A 21,237-nucleotide genomic window follows, 5' to 3' on the forward strand; every position below is an offset into this window, starting at 1 on the left:
TCAAATTAGCTTGACTGTACGTCTGACATTTCAGGAGGTGCTAGGGGTTGAAGGCCAGGTTCTGGAACGTGTGAGAAGATATGCAAATGATTATAAGCCATTTCTCAAAAAAACCCTCCCCTCCCCGATCCCCCGAAACTGATTTCTGAAGTTTAACCATTAGCCTGAAGAAAACAGGAGAAGCAACTTGGCTTCCTGGAAATCAACAATCAATCCATCGTATTTATTGAGCGCTTACTGTGTGCAGAGCACTGTACTAAGCGCTTGGAAAGTACAAGTTGGCAGCATGTAGAGACAGTCCCTACCCAACAGTGGGCTCACAGTCTAAAAGAGCACAGGCCTGGGGGTCAGGAGACCTGGGTTCGTTTATTCATTCATTCAGTCATATTTATTGAGTGCTTACTGTGTGCAGAGCACTGTACTTAGCACTTGAATCCCAATTCTGCCACTTGTCTGTCATATGACCGTGGGCAACTTTTCTCTGCCTCAGTTTCCTTAGCTGGAAAAATGCAGATTAAATTCCTGTTGTTTTGCCCCCCCTTAGACTGTGAGCCCCAGGGACTATTGGGCCTGATTGTCTTCTATCCACCCCAGTGCTTAGAACAAAAAAAACCTCTTAAATACCATCACCACCACTATTATTATTGCTGCAGTGCCTAGCCATAGCAAACCTTATGCTAGAACTAAGGTTTCAGTTTGCTCCAGAGAGTTGAAAGCCGTCTCTGAATTGTTGCTCAAGTAACCTGTGGAACGGTGCCATCATACTACAATCACTTTGCAATTCTGGCAGTACATATTTAATGGATAGACAAAAAAAGTAGAAAGTTGAATCCCAAAACCCCAGGTGATCTTGGAATAATATAGAGAATGGATTGAGCTACAGACTGAACTGACAGTATGCAAGAATAGTTGTGGTGTTCAGCTTTCTCCAAGGCCTTAAAACATTTTTTCAGCAGTTCCAGAAGTTTCATAAGCAGTTGAGTTCTGGGCTCTGCAGGGGGTTCTCTGAGGGCCTCTTCAACCATAATCTTCCTCTTCCATCTTCCTGCCCAAAATTGTGGGAGCCATTCCCGCTTTCCCAACATTTAGACTATTGGGAAAGTTGTGCCGTCTGCGGCAGTTAAGAGATTGCACTGTTCAGTTTTATTACTGTGGTTCCTTGACCTCTTGTTTTAAATCCCATGTAGGTCAGGGATTGGATCTGAATATCGCCAGGACTTTTTTCCATGTTTAATACAATGCATTTCATAGTATAAATGTGTTACAGATGTTGTTACAGGGCAGACAGGCCCTGGGACAGTGAGATGCATAATAACAACAAAAGATCTAACTGGCAGGAAACATTCAGAATTGGAACAGCTTTCCTAAGGAGTTCAAGAAGAACATTCTTGTGAGATGCAAAATCAGAAATAGAGCTAGCGTCTTCAACTTGGGCTTCAAACACATCAAGGGGTTTTTACTTTTACGCAGTTGGGAAGGGATTATTGAACGTATAGTGATCTCATCAGCCTCACTATATTTGGACATATTATTATCAATCAATCAATCGTATTTATTGAGCACCTACTAGAGAATCAGCATGGCTTAGTGAGAAGAGCACGGGCCTGGGCTTCAGAGGTTATGGGTTCTAATCCCCGCTGCGCCACTTGTCAGTTGTGTGACTTTGGGCAAGTCATTTAGCGTCTCTGTGCCTCAGTTACCTCATCTGTAAAATGGGGATTAAGACTGTGAGCCCCACCTGGGACAACCTGATAACCTTGTATCTCCCCCAGTGCTTAGAACAGTGCTTGGCACATAGTAAGTGCTTAACAAATGCCATCATCTCCATCCTCATGCAGAGAGGTATACTAAGTGCTTGAAAGAGTACAATACAATAGAATTAGCAGACTCATTCCCTGCCAGTTGTCAGTAGGGTTCCCTTGAACCCTTGGTGGGAAAGGTAAGGAGGTCAAGCATAATCCTCTATACTGTAAGCTCACTGTGTGCAGGGAATGTGTCTGTTATATTGTTATGTTGTACTCTCCCAAGCATTTAGGACAGTACTCTGCACACAGCTCAATGAATGCTATTAATTGGTTTATGCCCTGCTCTTCAGACTTTGTTCTGTGTTGCAAAGAGGGGAGTGTGCTCTGAGGCTACAGACCCTTTCCATACCATCATACTCTCTCTTTCGTGCATCCATTACACACACACACACTCTCTCTCTCTCTCTCTCTGTCTCTGTCCCTCTCTCCCTCCACCTTAGAAAGGTCTGTTTTCAGTTCTCAGCCTGGGAGTTTGAAGCCAAGAGCTGGAGTGGCAGAATTAGGGATTTGACCAGTGGCAGCAGTATGGGCCGTCCTCTACTCCTCTAATACCCAACCTCTGGGGCCTAGCTACATAAGAGAAACCCTGCTTTAACATTATGCCACCTGGACTCCCACCGGCTCTTGCTCCAGCCTCGGAGGATGCAGGTGGGCAGCAGCAGTTGCCCGCCTACTGAAGCTTTAGGATGTTCAGTAGGTCACCGCCTTAAGCACAGCTGTGACGCCTGTGACTGTTAGTCTGAGCTCCGAGGGACCTGAAATCCTGCTGCTCCTTTCATATTTATAGCGCTCTTTGTCACTTGTATTTTGGTTTCACTTTCCTTACATGCCTTTCATCAACCCCGCCTCCGCACCTTTTTCCTAGACTGTTAGCTCCTTGGCCAGAGATGGGGTCCATACCTCATCCAGTCAGTCAGTCAGTGATATTTATTGAGCGTTTACTGTGTGCAGAGTATTGTGCTAAGCTCTTGGGAAAGTTCAATTTAATAGAGTTGGTAGACAACACCCCATCAATCAGTCAATGGTATTTAACAATTGTGGTATTTGTTAAGACTTTACTGTGTGCCAGACATTGAACTAAGTACTGGGGTGGATACAAGTAAATTGGGTTGGATACAGTCCCTGTCCCCCGTGGGGCTCACAGTCTTAATCCCCGTTTTATAGATGAGGTAACTGAGGCACAGAGAAGTGAAGTGAATTGCCCAAGGTCACACAGCAGATAAATGGCAGAGCTGGGATTAGAATCCAGGTCCTTCTGACTCCCAAGCCTGTGTTCTACCCACTAGGCCACGTGCTTACTATGTGCAGAGCACTGTGCTAAGCACTTGGAAGAGTACAATACAACAGAATTAGCAGAAATGTTCCCTGCCCATAACAAGCCTTGTGTTTAGTATAGCGCTTTGCACATAATAATAATAATAGTTGGCATTTGTTAAGCGCTTACTGTGTGCCAAGCACTGTTCTGTGGGCTGGGATAGATACAAGGTAATCAGGTTGTTCCATGTGGGGCTCACAGTCTTCATCCCCATTTTACAGATGGGTAACTGAGGCACAGAGAAGTTAAGTGACTTGCTCAAGGTCCCACTGCAGACAAGTGGCAAAATCGGGCTTAGAACCCTCGACTTCTGACTCCCAAGCCCGAGCTCTTTCCACTAAGCCATGCTACTCTGGTTTTGGGCAGGAAATGTGTCTGTTACATTGTATTCTCCCAAGTCCTTAGTACAGTGCTTAGTTAGTGCACAGTAAGTACTCAATAAATGATTGACTGACTGACTATTAAACATTTGGGAGAGTTCAGTACAACAGAGTTGGTACATATTCCATGCCCACAAAGAGCTTATACGCAGAAAGTGCTTTAGTAGAAGTAGTTATTTAAGTGCTTACCTGCCTGTCTACTTTCCACCTTTTTAAGTTATTTTAGTATTTGTCTCCGTACAAGATTGTAAGTCCCTATAGGACAGTATTTGTGTCTACCAGCTTTTGTTCTTTCACAAGCATTCAGTTCAGTTCCCGGCACATTGTAGGTGCTCAGTAAATACTATTGCACTTGTTTCGGAAGGATTTCAGTCCCATTTGAATTTCAACAGCTACATCCACTCTCCCTGCCAAAATATCACTGTCAGTTACATCATCCTTGAAGCTGGAGGACAGTTATGTAGACTGTCTGAAGGGAGAAAAGCGTAGTCAGTTTTACAAATAGGCAGCTGGTAAATCGTGTTAACTTGTTTGAAATGGCATTTTAAAAATTTATACGTGGATGTCGATTGATACTCGGCATCAGGTAATTTGTACGGGGAGACATAATCGGCATTTAGTTCTTATTTTTCCTTTACTTATTGTGGCAAACATTAAATCAAGATTTTGGTTGGACCAGTAATCTTTTAGGCTTTTTCTCTGTGTTGATGAAGTGGGTGTAAGAGCAGGTTGCAATTTTTTACCATCAGGAGTTTTCACCCACGGATTGTAAATTTGAAATTGCAGTCTTTGGCATTGGTTTTCTGCCATGAGGTTTTTCAAAGCATCTCTAAACTTGTAGCTGAGCCAGTTGCACTTCTGTCTCTTATTTGGTCTTATTTACAAACTTCATGTCACACCTTCTGTGTTTTATTCTAATCTTAAAGGTTAGTGAATGGTATTTTTAATCTCCTAAAATGGCCAAATGCCAGCTTAAATATTCTTTTAATAAGATGTTTAGAATTTACATTTTACACTGCCTTATTAATTTCACCAAAGCCTTTGATACCGAAATGACAATTGTCATTATAGGTCCAGCTTAAATGTATTTTTTATAAGCAAGAGTTGAAGATTGTTGCAATGAACTCATGATTCAGAACATGTGCATGCAATTGCAATGCTGCATCTTTCTGTTTCCATTCTTTCCTAGGCCATTCAAATTTTGAAGTATTTTTATTTATTTTTTTTAACAGGACTGCTCTCGTGGGTTGGGGACTGCTCTACTTGCTTCTAATGTATCAAACCCAGTGATTTTAGAACAGCACTACTGCCATTTCTTTTTCTGTTCCTTGAGTGAGAAACCAATATGTGTTGCTCCAGGCTTATGAAAAATCATTTTCTAAAAGTATTTTTTGGGTGTTTCAACTTGGTGAACTGGTGATGAGCAAGCAAAATCAGGACCACACCTTTCTTGCATGTGAGAGAGAATCCCTCCCCCAGCAGATGAAACTCCTCTATTGCTCTTTATGGCAATTCCAAATTTTATCACCCGTAGTCTCTTGTAAGGCAGGCCTCGTCTTATGACGTCGAGGCGTCTCCGACCCACAGTGATGCCATGGACACATCTCTCGCAGAATGCCCCGTCTCCATCTTCAGTTGTTCTGGTAGTGCATCAGCCTAGCCCAGTGTAAAGTCATGGGCATACCTTCTGTGTATGGAAACTGTAATAGGATTAAGAAAACGTCCTTTAGTTGAGCAAATCTATGCTTTAATCACCAAAGATGAGACTGGTGAATCTAAGGGAGGGTGAATTATGAACTGAAACATTTTAAATGAATTTGAGAATGATTTGCTTTTTTGCTCCAGATATTCTCATATCCTCGAAAGTGGCTTAAATAAATCAAACAGTGGTATTTATTGAGCATTTACTGTATTAAGTGCTTGGGAGAGAACAGTGCAGTAGAGTTGGTAGAACCGATCTGGCCTCAGGAGGTTTTCAGTAAAATCAATATTTTTCATCAGTTTATGATTATGGGTATAAACTATGTTCGGATTATGCTCAGTTTAGTAGAGTTTTGACAATTAGTAAGACAGTTTTTCAGGTTGTAGAAAAATCCTCCCAGACAAATGCTCTCCATCCCCTCTCCCCCTCCTACCTCAAAAATCTCCAGTGGCTGCCTGTCAACACGCAAATCAAGCAAAAACTCCTCACTCTCGGCTTCAAGGCTCTCCATCACCTTGCCCCCTCCTACCTCACCTCCCTTCTCTCCTACATCTCCTACAGCCCAGCCCGCACCCTCCGCTCCTCTGCCGCTAACCTTCTCACTGTACCTTGTTCTCCCCTGTCCCACCGTCGACCCCCGACCCACGTCCTTCCCCTGGCCTGGAATTGCCCTCCCTCCGCACATCTGCCAAGCTAGTTCTCTTCCTCCCTTCAAATCCCTACTGAGAGCTCACCTCCTCCAAGAGGCCTTCCCAGACTAAGCCCCCTTTTCCCTCTCCTCCTCCCCAACCCCACCGCCCTACCTCCTTCCCCTCCCCACAGCACTTGTATATATTTGTATGGATTTATTACTCTATTTTACTTGTACATATTTACTATTCTATTTACTTTGTTAATGATGTGCATTTAGCTTTAATTCTATTCTGACGATTTTGACACCTGTGTACATGTTTTATTTTGTTGTCGGTCTCCCCCTTCTAGACTGTGAGCCCGTTGTTGGGTAGGGACAGTCTCTATATGTTGCCGACTTGTACTTCCCAAGCGCTTAGTATAGTGCTCTGCACACAGTAAATGCTCAATACGATTGAATGAATGAATGAACTCTGCTCATCTTCAAAACGTTTTTGAAATCATATCTCCAGGAGGCTTCTCCTGATTCATTTTCCCCATATCATTTCCCCATTGCCACTTCTTTGCCACCTTGATACATATTTTAATACTCTGTTTCTTCCTCCTAGTATAATTTTAATGTCTGTCTCCCCAGCTAGATTGTAAATTCCTTGAGGGCAGGGATGTCAAGCACAATAATATTGATAATAATAAAAATTGTGGTATTTAAGTGCTTACCAAGTGCCAAGCACTGTACTAAGAGGTGGAATAGATAGAAGCAAATTGGGTTGGACACAGTCCCTGTCCCTCATAGGGCTCCCAAGGTCACAAAGCAGAAAAGTGGCATAGCTGGGATTAGAACCCAGGTCCGTCGGACTCCCTGACTTCATGTTCTATCTACTATGCCACACTGCTTTGCTGGGGCAGATACTAGATAATCAGATCGGTCTCTATCCATGTCCCACATGGGACTCCCAGTCTAAGTATTCTCCCATGTGATTAACACAGTGGGCTCTGGTGGGTGTTCAAAAGCCAGATTCACTGAGGTACAGTTTTAATCCCTCGTAGGAGGCTGATTGGATTAGGGATGCTAGAATTTCTGGTCTTGTAGGAGGTTCTTCCTTTTTTTCAACAGATTTGTTAGGTGTTTACTATGTGTCAAGCACTGTTCTAAGCGCTGGGGTAGATACAAGTTAATCAGGTTGGACACAATTCCTGTTTCCACATGGAACTCACAGTCTAAGTGTTGAATCCCCATTTTACATTTGAAACTGAGGTGCAGAAAAGTGACTTCCCCAGGGTCACACAGAAAACAAGTGGCAGAGCCAGGATTAGAGTTCTGGTCCTCTGGCTCCTAGGCCCATGCTCTTTCCACTAAGGCAAGCTGCTTTCTTCTCCTGAATCATCTGGCGTGATTAATTTTGTCAAATGAGGTCAGCGAGTCCAGAGGTTGCACTGAACTTGGCCAACCCGACAGTATGATGCATGTCAGGTCAATCATCTAGTTGAGGGCAAACCGTTCATTTGTCACCCCCATATACCTTTCCTCCTGTGTCCCCTTGTCACCATTATTAATTCTGAAACTATGTTAATACGTAAATAAGATCAGAGTACTAAAATTGGAATGGGATATTTAAGAAGTTGAAAAATAGTTCACAGTAGTACATTTTTTTCTTTTCTCATCACTAGGTTTTATGCCTTGCATATTGCATAATTTCATTCTGTACATTAAAGTAATTTTAGTTATCCCTGAATTTCCGTTGCATTTTTGTCAGAATTCTCCCCTCTTTCCCAGGGCTGTTTATATTTTCCACGTAACAATTGAAATTGCATGTAAGTCAATTTATTGTTCATTTAGACCGTTTAGTACAGTTCTGCACACCGTAAGCACTCAATAAATACCACTGATTGATGGATTTAGCTGTTTTGAATACATTGGTATATCTTTCTGATACCAATAAGGGAAAACTAATATACTGTTATTCCAAACCTCCTTCATAAGTAACTCATTGGTTCTGACTTTTGTATTGCAGTGTAATGTTCCGGCTCAGAAATGCCTTATGTTGATCGCCAGAATCGTATCTGTGGCTTTCTAGACATTGAAGAAAATGAAAACAGTGGCAAGTTTCTGCGGAGGTACTTCATACTGGACACCAGAGAAGATAGTCTGGTGTGGTACATGGATAATCCACAGGTCAGTAGAATTGTATAAATAATTTAGGGGAAATCCTTTACAGAGAGCATTTTTAAGTTTTCATCGGACTCAGAAATTTTTGCTTTGAGAGGTTGTTGGAGCTTAGCTGATTTACTCTAAGCTGAATTTAAATATAAAACAAATAGGAACTCCTCTCCCCACCCCCCATCAGATATTCGGAACTATCTAAAGGGAAAAGTGGTTGTATAGATATTAGTCAAGATCCATTTGCTGTCCCTGCAAAGATCACAGTAGTCATGGTTGAGTCAGATTCCTGATCAAAATAATGGCCAAAGGAAAGATTTGGTTAAGATTACAAATTGGAAAGACTATGGAGAGGTAAAAATGCAGAGGGTTATAGAATATTTTATAGCACTGAGGTGTGAAACTGCCAATGCAACGCTTGATTTCCTGATTACAAAAGCCATTTGATATGTCCTCTGCCACATGGACATCCTGAGCCTGAGGCTTTTGCTTGGGGAGAGAGATGGGAAAGGTTTGGGACTGAAATAGTCTCAAAATAGCTCACCCTAGCCCCACCTACCTAAAGCATAATTTAAGAGAGGAAATGACCCCGTCTCATGCACAACTTCTTGCGAAGACCTAGGCTGGAACAGGTCATGCTGCAGGGAAGCAGAGCAGCTAGCAAGATTTAGTGATATTTATTGGGCGCTTACTGTGTGCAGAGCATTTTACCAAGCACTTGGGAAAGTGCATTACAACAGAGTTGGTAGGCGTGATCCCTGCCCACAAGGAGCTTAAAGTTCAGAGAGAGCATACGGTCTTCAGAAAGAAGCATTCCAGACTGAGGCTCATCCCAGAGTAATTTCTGAGGAAGTATCAGCTGCTCCCAGAGGTGGTATGGAGTTCTTCCACTTTGGGCAAGGGAAAACAAACTCCTCCCAAGAGATGCCAATGGCCATTTGGAGACTTATGCAATCTAACCCATTTGCCCTCGGGGCTGGGCAGTTTTTCTTGCTTTCTTTCCATTTAATTCTCTGGCAGCCAGTTTTTAACCAAGTTTGTCTGAAAGGTGTTTATTTGCACACCACTTTGGTTCTGACCTCCCTGTCTAACTCATCTAAAACTAAATTTTAGAATTTCAGGAATTTTCACAAAAAGCGATTTTTAGAGCAATGTGCTGTAGTCCAAACTCAGTACCTATTGTCTTCTCTAGTAGTATTTTGTAAAGTTAGTTAGGCCCGTCAATCAATAATATTTAAGTCCTTGCTCTGGGAAGAGCACTGCACTGAGTGCCTGGAAGAGTATAATAGAATTAGGAGACATGATCCCTGCCTTCAAGGAACTTCTGATTTAGTTGGGGAGATAGAACTTAAGTTGCAAGTAGAGGAAGCAAATAATGTATAAATATCTATTCATAAGTGAAATGGGAGGAGGGGGTTGTTAGTACCCAGGATCCCTTAAAATTCACAAGTAGGGGGAAGATCACTTGTCATCTGGTCCCCTTCCTCCTGGTCACCTGTTTGCTCTCCTCCAAGCTTCCGACCTTCAGGAAAGAAAGAACCCCTCTTTCACTGCCCAGAAATGCCACCCAACCAGATAAGAGAGAAGATGTGAGGTTGTGAATATGAAATTGGACTCGGGGTGGATGGCTTTTGGTTTTACAGATTTTCCAAGTCCATACAAAGAAAAAATTATTAGTAGTCATACTGCTTTAATGTCAGTATCTTCAGAATTAGACAAAGGAAAATTAATAGTTTTTTCTCTGTATGTTGAAAAAAATGTAATAACGCATCCTACTAGAACAGGAAACCCTAACCACAATACCCAATGTGAACAGTGCCCATTTGCTGCTTGATTCTTTCTTTGTTCTCCATCCAAACAACCATCATGCTAGACCAGACACTGGTACTATCTTGGCTTGACTCGTGCATCAGCCCCCTCTCTGATCTCCCTTCCTCCAGTCTTTCCTCTCTCCAGTCCATACTTCATTCTGTTGCAGAGAACTATCTAGGAGTCAGATAGTTTAATAGCTCCTGAAAGACACAAAGGTTCGGGGAGCCACACAGATTGAAGTAGTTATTCTGACTTGAAAATTTACTTGGGATGTAGTTAAAGGGTTTCAAAAACATAAGCTTCAGAAATAAGTTTTTCATCATTTTTTTAGCGGTAGATAAGTGCTAAATGTGTACCAAACACTCTTCTGTGTTCTGCGATAGATATCACGCGAGCAGATCAGATCCAGTCCCTTGTCCCTCCTGGGCCTCACGGGGCATATAAAACGGAGGAAAGAGATGGGTGGACAAACAAGTTTGTTTAGTAAATATTAGAAGAAAGAGGAAATAACTGACTGTAAACAAATAGGAAATATCACTCCTTTCCATTGTAGACAAGCATTATACAAAATTTGAACAGAGCTATGAAGAACGTAGTCGTGTGAACCACCTGACTTAAAATGTTGCTTCAAATTAAAATTCAGCTGAGCACTTGAGAGCTTTGTAGGAGTATAAATTCAGGAAAAGTACAAAAGGCAACACTAGGACTTCTGTACTGCCTTAACTGACCTTAAAAAGAGACATTTGAAACCATCACTAGATCAGGACTCTAGCAATTGCTAAGCAGCATCATCTGTCTTGTGGAATTCACCACCATCTTTATTTATCTTTATTTATTTATCACCAAGCTTCTTCATTTGGTGTGGTTTGCGAAGTCAGAGTTAGAGGAACGCTATCTGAGCCTTTTTCCATCTCTGTCAGAGGGCAGCAAGAATAAGCGGCAGCACCAGTCCGGCTCAACCTATTCCATGTCACCTTGCTTGAAGATGTTATTGTAGGTGTAGGAACAGAAGTCATTCATTCATTCATTGTCGTAGTTATTGAGCGCTTACTGTACACAGAGCACTGTACTAAGCGCTTGGGACATACAAGTCGGCAACATATAAAGACGGTCTCTACCCACCAACGGGCTCAAAGGCAGGGATGTGCTTCCAGTCTATGGGAGCAGTGCCGAACAGACTGTGTCGTCGAGAATCTGAGACAGTGGTTCAGAAACTGCTATATTGATATGACTGTGCCCTAGAGTCACGTACACAGGTGTAGTATGGGGAAGTGAAATCAATCAATCAGTCGTATTTATTGAGCGCTTACTGTGTGCAGAGCACTGTACTAAGCCCTTAGGAAGTACAAGCTGGCAACATATAGAGACAGTCCCTACCCAACAGTGGGCTCACAGTCTAAAAGGGGGAGACAGAGGACAAAACCAAACATACTAACAAAGTAAAATAAATAGAATAGATATGTACAGGTAAAATAAATAAATAAGTACAAACATATATACAAGTGAAAGAAGGCACATACATGCTGAGGGGCAGAGTAAAATGTTTGAAGACACACTAAAGTCTCCAATGGTTACCAAAGGCAAATCCAAAGGCATCCAACTATCTGTTTCGTCTACATATCTACTTTCTTCTCTCACTAAACCCCAGCTTCCTTTTTGTTTCGCTCAAGTCATCCTACTCACCGTGTCTGGTTCTCATCTCTCCTGCTGCTATTTTGCTCACATCCTCTTCTTCCTGGAAATACCTCCCCTTTTAAATCTGCCTGACTTCTGCTTTCCCTGTCTTCAAAGCCCTTCTGAATTTCTACCTCCCCAAGCTTACCCTGATTAATTTTTCTTCTCCCCAGATTTCATCCTCTTAACGATCATCACAGTATTTTTGCCTCACCTCAGTACTTCTGTACTTACCAGATTACATACTCTGTTATTTAAGAACTTCTTCTCCTGTCTGTAAATTATTCTGCTAGATTGGAAAATTCTTGTGTGCCGGGATCTTGCCTCATAGACTTAGGGCACTCTCCCAAGCACTTTGTACTTAATTGTTATTATGTATTTAAGCAGTTAGTATATATCAAGCACTGGGGTTGATACAATTTGATGAAGTTGAACACAGTCCCTTTTCTACATGGAGCTCACAGTGGATAAATCGGAGGGAGAACAGGTATAGATGAGGAAACTGAGACACCAAGAAGTCAAGTGACTTGCTCTTGGTTATACTGTAGACCTGGATTAGAACCCAGGTCCTCTGACTTCCATGCCTGTGCTCTTTCTCCTTGGCAAGGCTACTCTGCACACAGCACAGTAAGTGCTCAGTAAATGCTGTTGATTAATTGAACAGCTTCAAAAATGAAGGAAAAATATCTATGTAGTGTACAATTTGTCCTGTCTAATTAGAACATTTCTTTAAATTCACCCCCCTACAGAGAGAAAATTGATATTATTTTTCTACTCTAAGAAATTAAAACCACAATGAACCAGAACTTCCTCTAAAACGGAAATTAATACAGAAGTCTCATACTAGTCATAGAAGTTACTCTTTACCAGAAGTAGAGATTACGATGGTTGCTGTCTGAATTTCCCCATGAGTGGAAAGTAGGTTTAATTTCTTGGAGCTGCAAGTTAATTTCATTTCTTAAAAGAAAATTTGAATCTGGGGTAAATTTGATGAGTGAAAATCACCTAATGCACTAACACAGCTTCTTGAAACCCAGATGGCAGTATTAGTTACGATACATTAAGGGCAAGGCCCTGTATTAAATCCTTTGGAAAGTACAAAAGACAGGTTTCCTGCCCACAGGGCACTGACAGTCTAATGGAGGAGAAAGGCATACAGAATATTTACAAATAGACTATAAAGAACAAGGATCAGTTTTCTTGTAAAACAAATATTCCTAGAATGAAATATCAGAAGAAATCTGAATGAATAAATGTCATTATTATTGTCATTATTAAGTAACTAATTATCGATATTTATATTTGAGAACTAGGCAGGCCTTATCATTTTCAAATATGGCAAAAGCCTATGAAAAAATAGCCAGTAGGCCTATGAATAGAAGGGAATTGTTAGATAATGATCCACACCAGAATCATTTAAAAATGGGATAATCATAAAAGGGAATGTTCTATCATTGACAGAAAAATGTATGAGGATTGAGGTAAGCAAACACTTTTAAGAATGGAAAGAGAAAATTGTGGGATCAGTGCTACAACTGGTTTTATGGAGGATCTTGAGTGACTTGGAAGAGCATGCAATCAGTCTGTTTGTACAGTTGAGCAAAACAGAAAGACCCTGCCTTCAAGGAGCTTTCAATCTATCTTAGGAGTCTGACAAACACAAGCTATTCACAAATTTAGAGCAGAAAGAAATAATGATACCACAACTGATAGCAGGAGTTTGAAAAAATAGATTAATTAAACGATCATAAATTGAGATTATGCAGAAGTGCCAAGGGCAGCTGTTGGACAGATGTGCCTTGGGAAAGTGGAGTTTGAGGAGTGTTTCCTATAGAAAGTGTGTTTTCAGGAAGACTTTGAAAATGGGAAAAGCCACAGTTTGGCAGATTTAGTAGTAATGGTATTTATTGAGCTACCACTGGGTACAATGCACTGTTCTGAGCACTTGAAGTGTGACGGAGCTCCAGGCAGAGAGAAGGGGGCGAATAAGGGGCTGGAGGCTCAGGGTGTTCAAGGGGTTGGAAGCAGGAGAAATAAGAGGTACAGTAAGGTTAACTAAGGAGGAACAAAGAGTCTGAGATGGGATGTTGTGTGAGGAAAGAGCTAATCATGGAATGTGTTTAAGACAATTGCCTGAAGTTTTTCCTAGGTGTGGAGAGAAATGGGAAACCATTGGAGGGTTTTTTGAGGTGTAGAGAGTTGTGAACCGACCCACATTTTAGGAAAGTGACCTGGGCAGCAGAGGTGAAGTATGGACTGAAGAAAGGCTGGGAACACCCGTACAGTAGTCTAATTGGGATATGACAAACACCCAGATCAGAATAGTGACCATTTGTATGGAGAGGGAGGGCCAAATCCGGGGACTGCAAAGGAAAACATGGCAGCCTTTTGTGCCTTTACACCTGATATTTGAGGAATTTAGGATAATAGCAAGATTGTGGGGTTCTGGGACAATGGTCATGGATGGTGGTGGTATTGACTGTAATGACAAGGAATAGGTTTGGAAGGGAAGATGAGAAGTTCCATTTTAGACATATTGAACCTGAGATGCCTGCAGGATATCCGTGTGGAGATGCCAAAGTATAGTGAAATCTCCAAATTTTGATAAAGATGCTAAGTTCTTCTGGTTGATGAATTGCCATGTTTTTGAGGGTAAAGGGCAGTAAGGTTTTATGGAGCAGAGAAAGTGGACTAAAAATGGCAGATAAATTGCAGTATGATCAAGTAAGTACAAATGCTTAGTACAGTGCTCTGCTTGTAGTAAGCACTCACACCATTGATGGATTGGCTGATGGTACATCTAGGAAAAAATGATATAAAGTATATGTTATTTTCTTTCAGTCAAAATTCAGGAAAGAGATCTTGGAATGTTGCCCACTCAAATCATTGAGTGATGGTAGGGGGAAAGGCCAACAAATTACTGGCCATCAGGAAGGATATCTAAAATGAAAAATGCAGTTTTACCAATATATTAAAAACAGGAAAGTCGACGTCTGGAGTACTATGCCTAGTTTTGAAAACTCTGTCTTACAGAGGACGTAAGAGGGTGGATAATCAATCAGTGGTGTTTACTTGAGTGTTTACCGTACTAAGCACCAGGAAAGAGTACAATCCAGTAATCCAGACATGTACAGAATGTTTTTTCGTTTGTTTTGGGTTTTGTTTTGTTTTTTTTTTTTTGAATGATCCAAGCAGCAGAGTGCAGTATGTACTGGAGAGGGGTGAAACTGGAAGCAGGGAGGTCAGCAAGGAGACCGAGGCAGTAGTCGAGGCAGGATATGATAAATGTTCGGATCAGCATGGTAGCAGTTTGGAACAAGAGGAAGGGGGCAGATTCTACAGATAATGTGAAGGAAGAACTTAACCGGATTTGGTAACAGACTGAATGAGAGATGAAGTGAGGATAATGCCAAGGTTACAGGCACGTAAGATGGGGAATGCTGGTGTCTAAAGTGATGAGAAAGTTGGGGGACAGACAGTAAAGTTTCAGTGGGAAGACATTAGATAAATGGGAAGGAGCTGATGAAGTCCCTTAAAGTCTATGATCAGGAGTTTTTGTTGAAGAATGAGTAAGCACTGAAAGTTTTTGAAGTGAGGGGAGAGGTGTGCATAATGACATTTATAGAAAGATGATAAAAGCAACAGAGTGAAGCATAGATTGGAGAAAGGAAAGTCCAAAGGCAAAAAACCAGTGGGCAGGCTGCTATTAATAATTTAGCTGGGATTTGAAGAGTGCCTGAACCAGGGTGGTGATGGAATAGAGAGGAAAGAGCAGATGTAAAAATTGTTGTGGAAGAAAAAAAAACCATGATTTAGCAAATGTAAGAGTTGAAAGAGCAAGGAGTCAGGTAATGCCAAGTTTGTGGGCTTGGTGACAGTGAGGGTGGTGGTTTAATTAGAAAGTTAGGTGGAGGAGAGTGTTTGAGAAGGAAGATGTTTGCTTTCAGACATTGAATTTAAGGTTCTGCCTGCAGAACATCCTAGGGAAATCAATGTCTTGCAGGCAAGAAGAAATGTGATATTGCCGATGGGAAGAGAGGTCAGTTCTGGCGAGATAGTTTTGGGAGTCATCTGTTGCAGTAATGGCAGCAAACGAGCTCCTAAGTGGAAAAAGAATAAAGTGATGAGTAGGGGACCCAGAAGCAGAATATTTCTTTTATGAAGATAGTCATGAGAGGCAGTGTGGCTTAATAGAAAGAGCATGGGCCTGAGCATCAGAGGATCAGCATGCTAATCTTGACTCCACCTCTTACTTGCTGTGAGACCTTGGGCAAGTCATTTAACTTCTCATTGCCTCAGTTTCGTCATCTGTGATATGGAGATTCAATACCTGTTCTTTCTCCTTCTGAGTCACATGTAGGACAGGGACTGTGTCTGACTAGATTTTCTTGTGTCTACCCCAGAGCTAGTACAGTACTTGGCACACCGTAAGCGCTTAATAAATATCAAAATTATTATTATTATTCCAGGCCAGAGGCAGGGTTTGGCTCAGTGGTCAGCGGGGAGATAGACAAGATTGAGGTGAAGTGAAGGTTTTGGATTGTAATTTGGGCTGAAAAGAATAGGACTCAAATTAGGAAATATAAAAATGGTTAAAACCCTAAAATCATGTTGCAGGGCAAAAGTAGAATTGTAGTAGACAAATTACCACAGCATTGATGGGTAATTGGTAAGACTCTTGAAATAAAGCTGCTCAAAAAGATTTCCAGAATGGTTCAGAATTGCATTTCTTACTAACATTTCGAGAATATTTGCTCACCAATGTGATAGTAAACTAAATGAGTGTCACTATATCACATCAATACTTTTTATTTTCAGAACCTTCCCTCTGGATCACAGCCTGTTGGAGCTATTAAGCTTACCTATATTTCAAAGGTGTGTATTAAAAGGATCTTGTGTATTGTCATTGTCCTTCTTACCCACAAATGTAATATTTATGATTAGTGGATAGTTCTGGTTACAGACTAAATACTATTCTTATTTCAGTGTGATTCTGAATAGATACAATGCTTCATTGTATCCATTTAAGGTGGGTGAGTTATTTTTTGCAGATGGAGTGCCAACTTGATGTTGCCAACTTGTACTTCCCAAGCGCTTAGTACAGTGCTCTGCACACAGTAAGCGCTCAATAAATACAATTGAATGAATGAATGAGTGGTCAAAAGAAAACGTAATTTGATGTTACAGCAGTTATGTACTAGAAAAAAACACATTTATTTTCCCTTATGCCATTTTTATTGAGCGCTTTTCTTATAAGAACTGAAAGCATGGTGCTCAGCTATTTGTAGTTAATTCATCTTATTTAGGAGGTAATGTCAGAAGCATTAAATTGTTATTAAAGAATTTGCTTTGGGGAAAATACATTGATCATTTCATTTGGGAAAACTTGGATTTCCCAAAGGGCTTCTTTTCCCTTTAATTTCATCTTTGACTTCTGGAACTAAGATTAGCGACGGCAGACCAAGGCTCTTTGTGTGCTTCCAATACAACTCTAACAGGAGTTACCAGGAGGAAGGAAGGGAGGGAGGGATGGACTAAGTGTAATTAAACAGATGTTTAAGAGCTAGGTTTATTTTTAAATCTGCAAGAAGGTCTTTTTTTGGTCTGCCTTTTTTAGATGAATGAAGCACTTTTGGAAGCATGATTCAATATTTTTGGTAGGTATGTGGGAGGGGGGAGGTTCATTCATTTGAAAAGAAGGATTCCAAGTAGCATAAGAATAATAGGTTTAATAAAAGATCTGTTATTTCTCCTTCTGTCTCAAATTCCAAACATCAAAATTATTATTTTTTCCTTCCCTACCAGTACAGAATTAACTTACGTAAATTAAGTGTTGGGGAAAAAGATAGCTTTTTAATATAACCTTGAGGATTTCAAATATCTAGCTTTATGCAATCAGTGATGGACTTAAATTTCCCAAGCCAGAAATATCAACATATTTGACATAATGCTAATAGTTTGCTTTTCTCCTCCGCCTCACGTTTCCCTTGAGGAAAAAACAAATCTGCCTGAACAAAACATTGACTTTTTTTTAACTTCTTACAGATGGAACCTTGAATTTTTGTTTGTTTCATTGTTCCTTTGCTTTTACTGCTTTCAAAGGTCAGCTGTAGTTGTAACTACATTTCCTCGGTCAGAAATGAATAATTGCTTAGGAAAAAACTTAGAGTTTACACAAAGTTGGCTGTTTAGCTTGTCAAAAAATACATTGACACATTTCATTTTACTTTGTAGGTTAGCGATGCAACTAAACTAAGGCCAAAGGCAGAATTCTGCTTTGGTAAGTGATAGTTTATACCTCCATTTATTCATGTTTTTTTTTCCTCAGTCAGGCAAATATTTTGAATCCTGTATCGTTTATCCCTAGTAGTAATTTTATCTTTTAAAGTTAAGTTTTGCTTATAACTCTGATTATTTTAAAAATTGCAGCGGATTGAGTTATAATAGTTTATTTGACCTAATCTGTAGAGTCCATCTTTCTAATATTGGTCAGATTTGCATCCTCTGTCAGGGCTTTCTGTCTTCCTCTCCATGTTTTTCTTCCCAGGCTGTCTTTGTCTTTTGACAGTCTCCTGGGTACCAGGAGATCAAGTTCCAAATACCGTATTTCATGTATTTGCTTTTTAAAAATGATAGTCTTAAATCCAAAAGTATCTTCTCCAAAAAAATAAGTGTTCATTTTGTTACTGGGATTTGACTAATGAAGCATTTACTATTTCAACATTAAATAACTCATGAATAATGACTAACTTTTTTTTCGGTTTTCTTAAACTGTTTTCTCCTCGGTTAATAAGTTTGAATGGTTCATTTAACAGAGTTAATCAGTTTTTCTCATTTGGCACTAACTGAAATTTGATCACACTCTCAATTCTTCTGAAATTTGGAGGATACATTCTCGGAAACCCCCGTGATACTTGCAGTGTCTGTCACTCTGCACATGCATACAAGCAGTTACTTCCGATTGCTTGACATCTTCCAACTGGTGCATGTCGGAAGACAACTGTTAATTCCTTAATTGTGTTCTGGCCAAAATGTGCAGGTAAAACCCATATTCTGGCAGAAATGGGGGAAAGTTAAACTTCATTTCTCTGATTTATCAGAGTATTTCTTAGCAATGTTATTAAAAACGTGTAATACATTTATCTTGCAGTTGCGCAAAGAATTCTGTCACATCAGTCAATCGTAGGGAGCACTGTACTGAACACTTGGGAAAGTACAATAAAACCAAGTGAGTTTAATCTAGTCCTTGATTTATAATTGAACCTCTCATTCACATAGGGAGTTACAACAAAGGGAAACATTTAGAAGAAGTGAGAAGAGCATGGGAGTGTAAGGATCTGATTAATCTCAGTTCCACCACTACTTGCTGTGTGACTGTGGGCAAGTCATTTAACATCGTGGTTCCTCAGTTTCCCAATCTGTAAAATGGGGAGAAAATTCCCCTTTGCCACTCCAACTTAGACCGTGAGCCCCATGGGGAACTGTGTTCAACCAGATTATCTGGTCTCTCACCCAGCATTTAGGACAATGCTTGGCACATAGTAAGCACTCAACAAATACCACAATTATTATTATCATAGGTTGTTTTTATTTACATAGTTATGTGATTTAAATTAATATTAAAGGACATGTGGGGAAATAGTTCCTAGATTGTACTCTTTCAGGTTAGAAATCATTCATTCATTCAGTTGTATTTATTGAGGGCTTACTGTGTGCAGAGCACTGTACTAAGTGCTTGGAAAGTACAGTTTGGCAATAGATGTCCTTTTTGCCAGTAAGCATTCAGATTTAATATTTTTTCATTAACAGCAGTCCCCATGTTTTGCTGCACCAAGGGACTCTGTCCCTTGTAGGGAGGGGCAGTTGCCCCCCGTTGGCTGCCTTCTGGTTGCTAGAGCAGGGAACGCTTGCCATGCTGTTGGGTAGGCACCCTCTCTATATGTTGCCAACTTGTACTTCCCAAGCACTTATTACAGTGCTCTGCACACAGTAAGCACTCAATAAATACGATTGAATGAATAAATGAATTTGCAACACTGTCGTTTTCAAATCTACCTTTGGAAATCCTGATAACCTAGAAGGCTCTGCTCGGGGACCGGGATTTCTCCATTTAGCCCAGTCTGTCTATTGTTTTGTAGCACCAATAATAGATTGGGCGGCTCATTCAGATTAATGCTGTGCACACAGTAGGTGCTCAATAAATACGATTGAAAGAATTAATGGTGTAGGGTACTCGATGTACTCCTTCCTATTAAAACCTCTATTCTCTTTCCAAAACTAAAGAATCGGATTTTAAGTGGCTGAAGTACCAGGCCATTACAGTTGTGCAGCCTTTCAAGTCTCATATCTTATGGGATTTCTTTCAGCATATATGGTTTATATAATTGTCCTTTCTAATTCAAAGAAGCATCACTGTTAGTGAAATTCACCTACAAGTGCGTGTGTTGCTGAAAAGGCCAATGTGTGACCCACAGTCCTGGCCCTATTCTGCACCTGAAAAGCCTGGTGTTATGCTTAAAGGTTACAGCACCCAGAACTGTGTTTTTCTTTTTTGCCTCCTCGTCTCTCATTCCTTATGTACCTTTTGCTTGAAGAGACCCTCTCTTTTATCCTCAGCATTTGACTCCCAGTTTTCAGCTGGGGCGCTTCAGTTTTTCAGTGAAACAAAGCCTCAGTGTATAGTGCTACAGAATTGAACATTTAATGTAACTGTAAACTCTCTGAGATCAGGGATCATAATTATTATGGCATTTATTAAATGCGTACAACATGGTAAGTGCTGGGCTAGGTACATGGCTATCAGATGAGACACAGTCCCCGTTCCAGACAGGACTCATAATCCATCTCATCTCCATTATATGAGTGAGAAAACTGAGTTCCAGAGCAATCAAGTGACTTGCCCATTGTCACACAGTGATGGAGTAGGTGCTTTCATTCATTCATTCAATTGTATTTATTGAGCACCTGCTGTGTGCAGAGCACTGTACTCAGCGCTTGGGAAGTACAAATCGGCAACATACAGAGATGGTCCCTACCCAACGACTAGAAGGGGGGGACTGACAACAAAACAAGTAGACAGGTGTCAGTACCATCAGAATAAATAGAATTATAGCTACATACACATCATTAATAAAATAAAAATAATAAAATAGAGTAATATGTACAAATATATACAAGTGCTGTGGGAAGGGGAAGGGCGGGGGAGCGATGGGGAGGAGAGGAAAAAAGGGGGCACTCAGTCAGGGAAGGCCTCCTGGAGGAAGTGAGCTTTCAGTAGTGGGTTCAGTGGTTTCAGTGCTTGAACCCAGGACTTTTGACTCCCAGCCCTGTGCTCTTTCCACTAGGCCACTTTGCTTCATGCCTACTCCTTCTTTTATATTCTCTCAGGTACTTAGTACAGTTATCTGCATACTGTAGGTGCTCAATAAACACTATTGATTTGATTGATTGAACTGAAGATACAACACCTTTAAGTCATTTAAGAGGAAAGATAGGAAGCACATGTGTATATCCCCTTAGCTCTAATTCCAGTTAATTCCAAAGATTCCCAAGCCACATCAACCCAACAGCCGCCTCAGTGTTTATTCTTTTTTATCCATGCAACACCAGTGTGTGTACATGGATATTGGTACATTAGGTTAGTACTTTAATTCTATTATTGTTAAATATTTTTATGTCTTTTGGCCCTTATAGTGTAAATTCCTTGTGGCCAGGGGGAATTTCTTGAACAAGTACTGTTGCATTTTCCCTAGCGCTTAATA

The 21,237-nt window shown here is 40.7% G+C and overlaps 1 protein-coding gene across 8 annotated transcripts in view; it reads left to right on the forward strand.

The window, feature by feature from the left end:
• The window catches only part of PLEKHA1 (pleckstrin homology domain containing A1), a 77,693-nt gene that overhangs the window by 22,030 nt on the left and 34,426 nt on the right, over positions 1 to 21,237 (forward strand). For 7 of the 8 annotated variants that reach the window (XM_038757646.1, XM_038757643.1, XM_038757642.1 and 4 more), the window contains 3 exons: positions 7,845 to 8,005; positions 16,295 to 16,351; positions 17,711 to 17,756. In XM_038757646.1, coding sequence (XP_038613574.1) covers positions 7,865 to 8,005; positions 16,295 to 16,351; positions 17,711 to 17,756 — 244 coding nt within the window. In that variant the 5' untranslated portion in view covers positions 7,845 to 7,864. Of the gene's footprint in view, positions 1 to 7,844; positions 8,006 to 16,294; positions 16,352 to 17,710; positions 17,757 to 21,237 lie in introns of those variants that run through there. The other variant, XM_038757648.1, reaches the window with a different exon arrangement.

The sequence above is a fragment of the Tachyglossus aculeatus genome, chromosome 16 (genome assembly GCF_015852505.1).
Source record: "Tachyglossus aculeatus isolate mTacAcu1 chromosome 16, mTacAcu1.pri, whole genome shotgun sequence".
NCBI classification, from domain to species: Eukaryota; Metazoa; Chordata; class Mammalia; order Monotremata; family Tachyglossidae; genus Tachyglossus; species Tachyglossus aculeatus.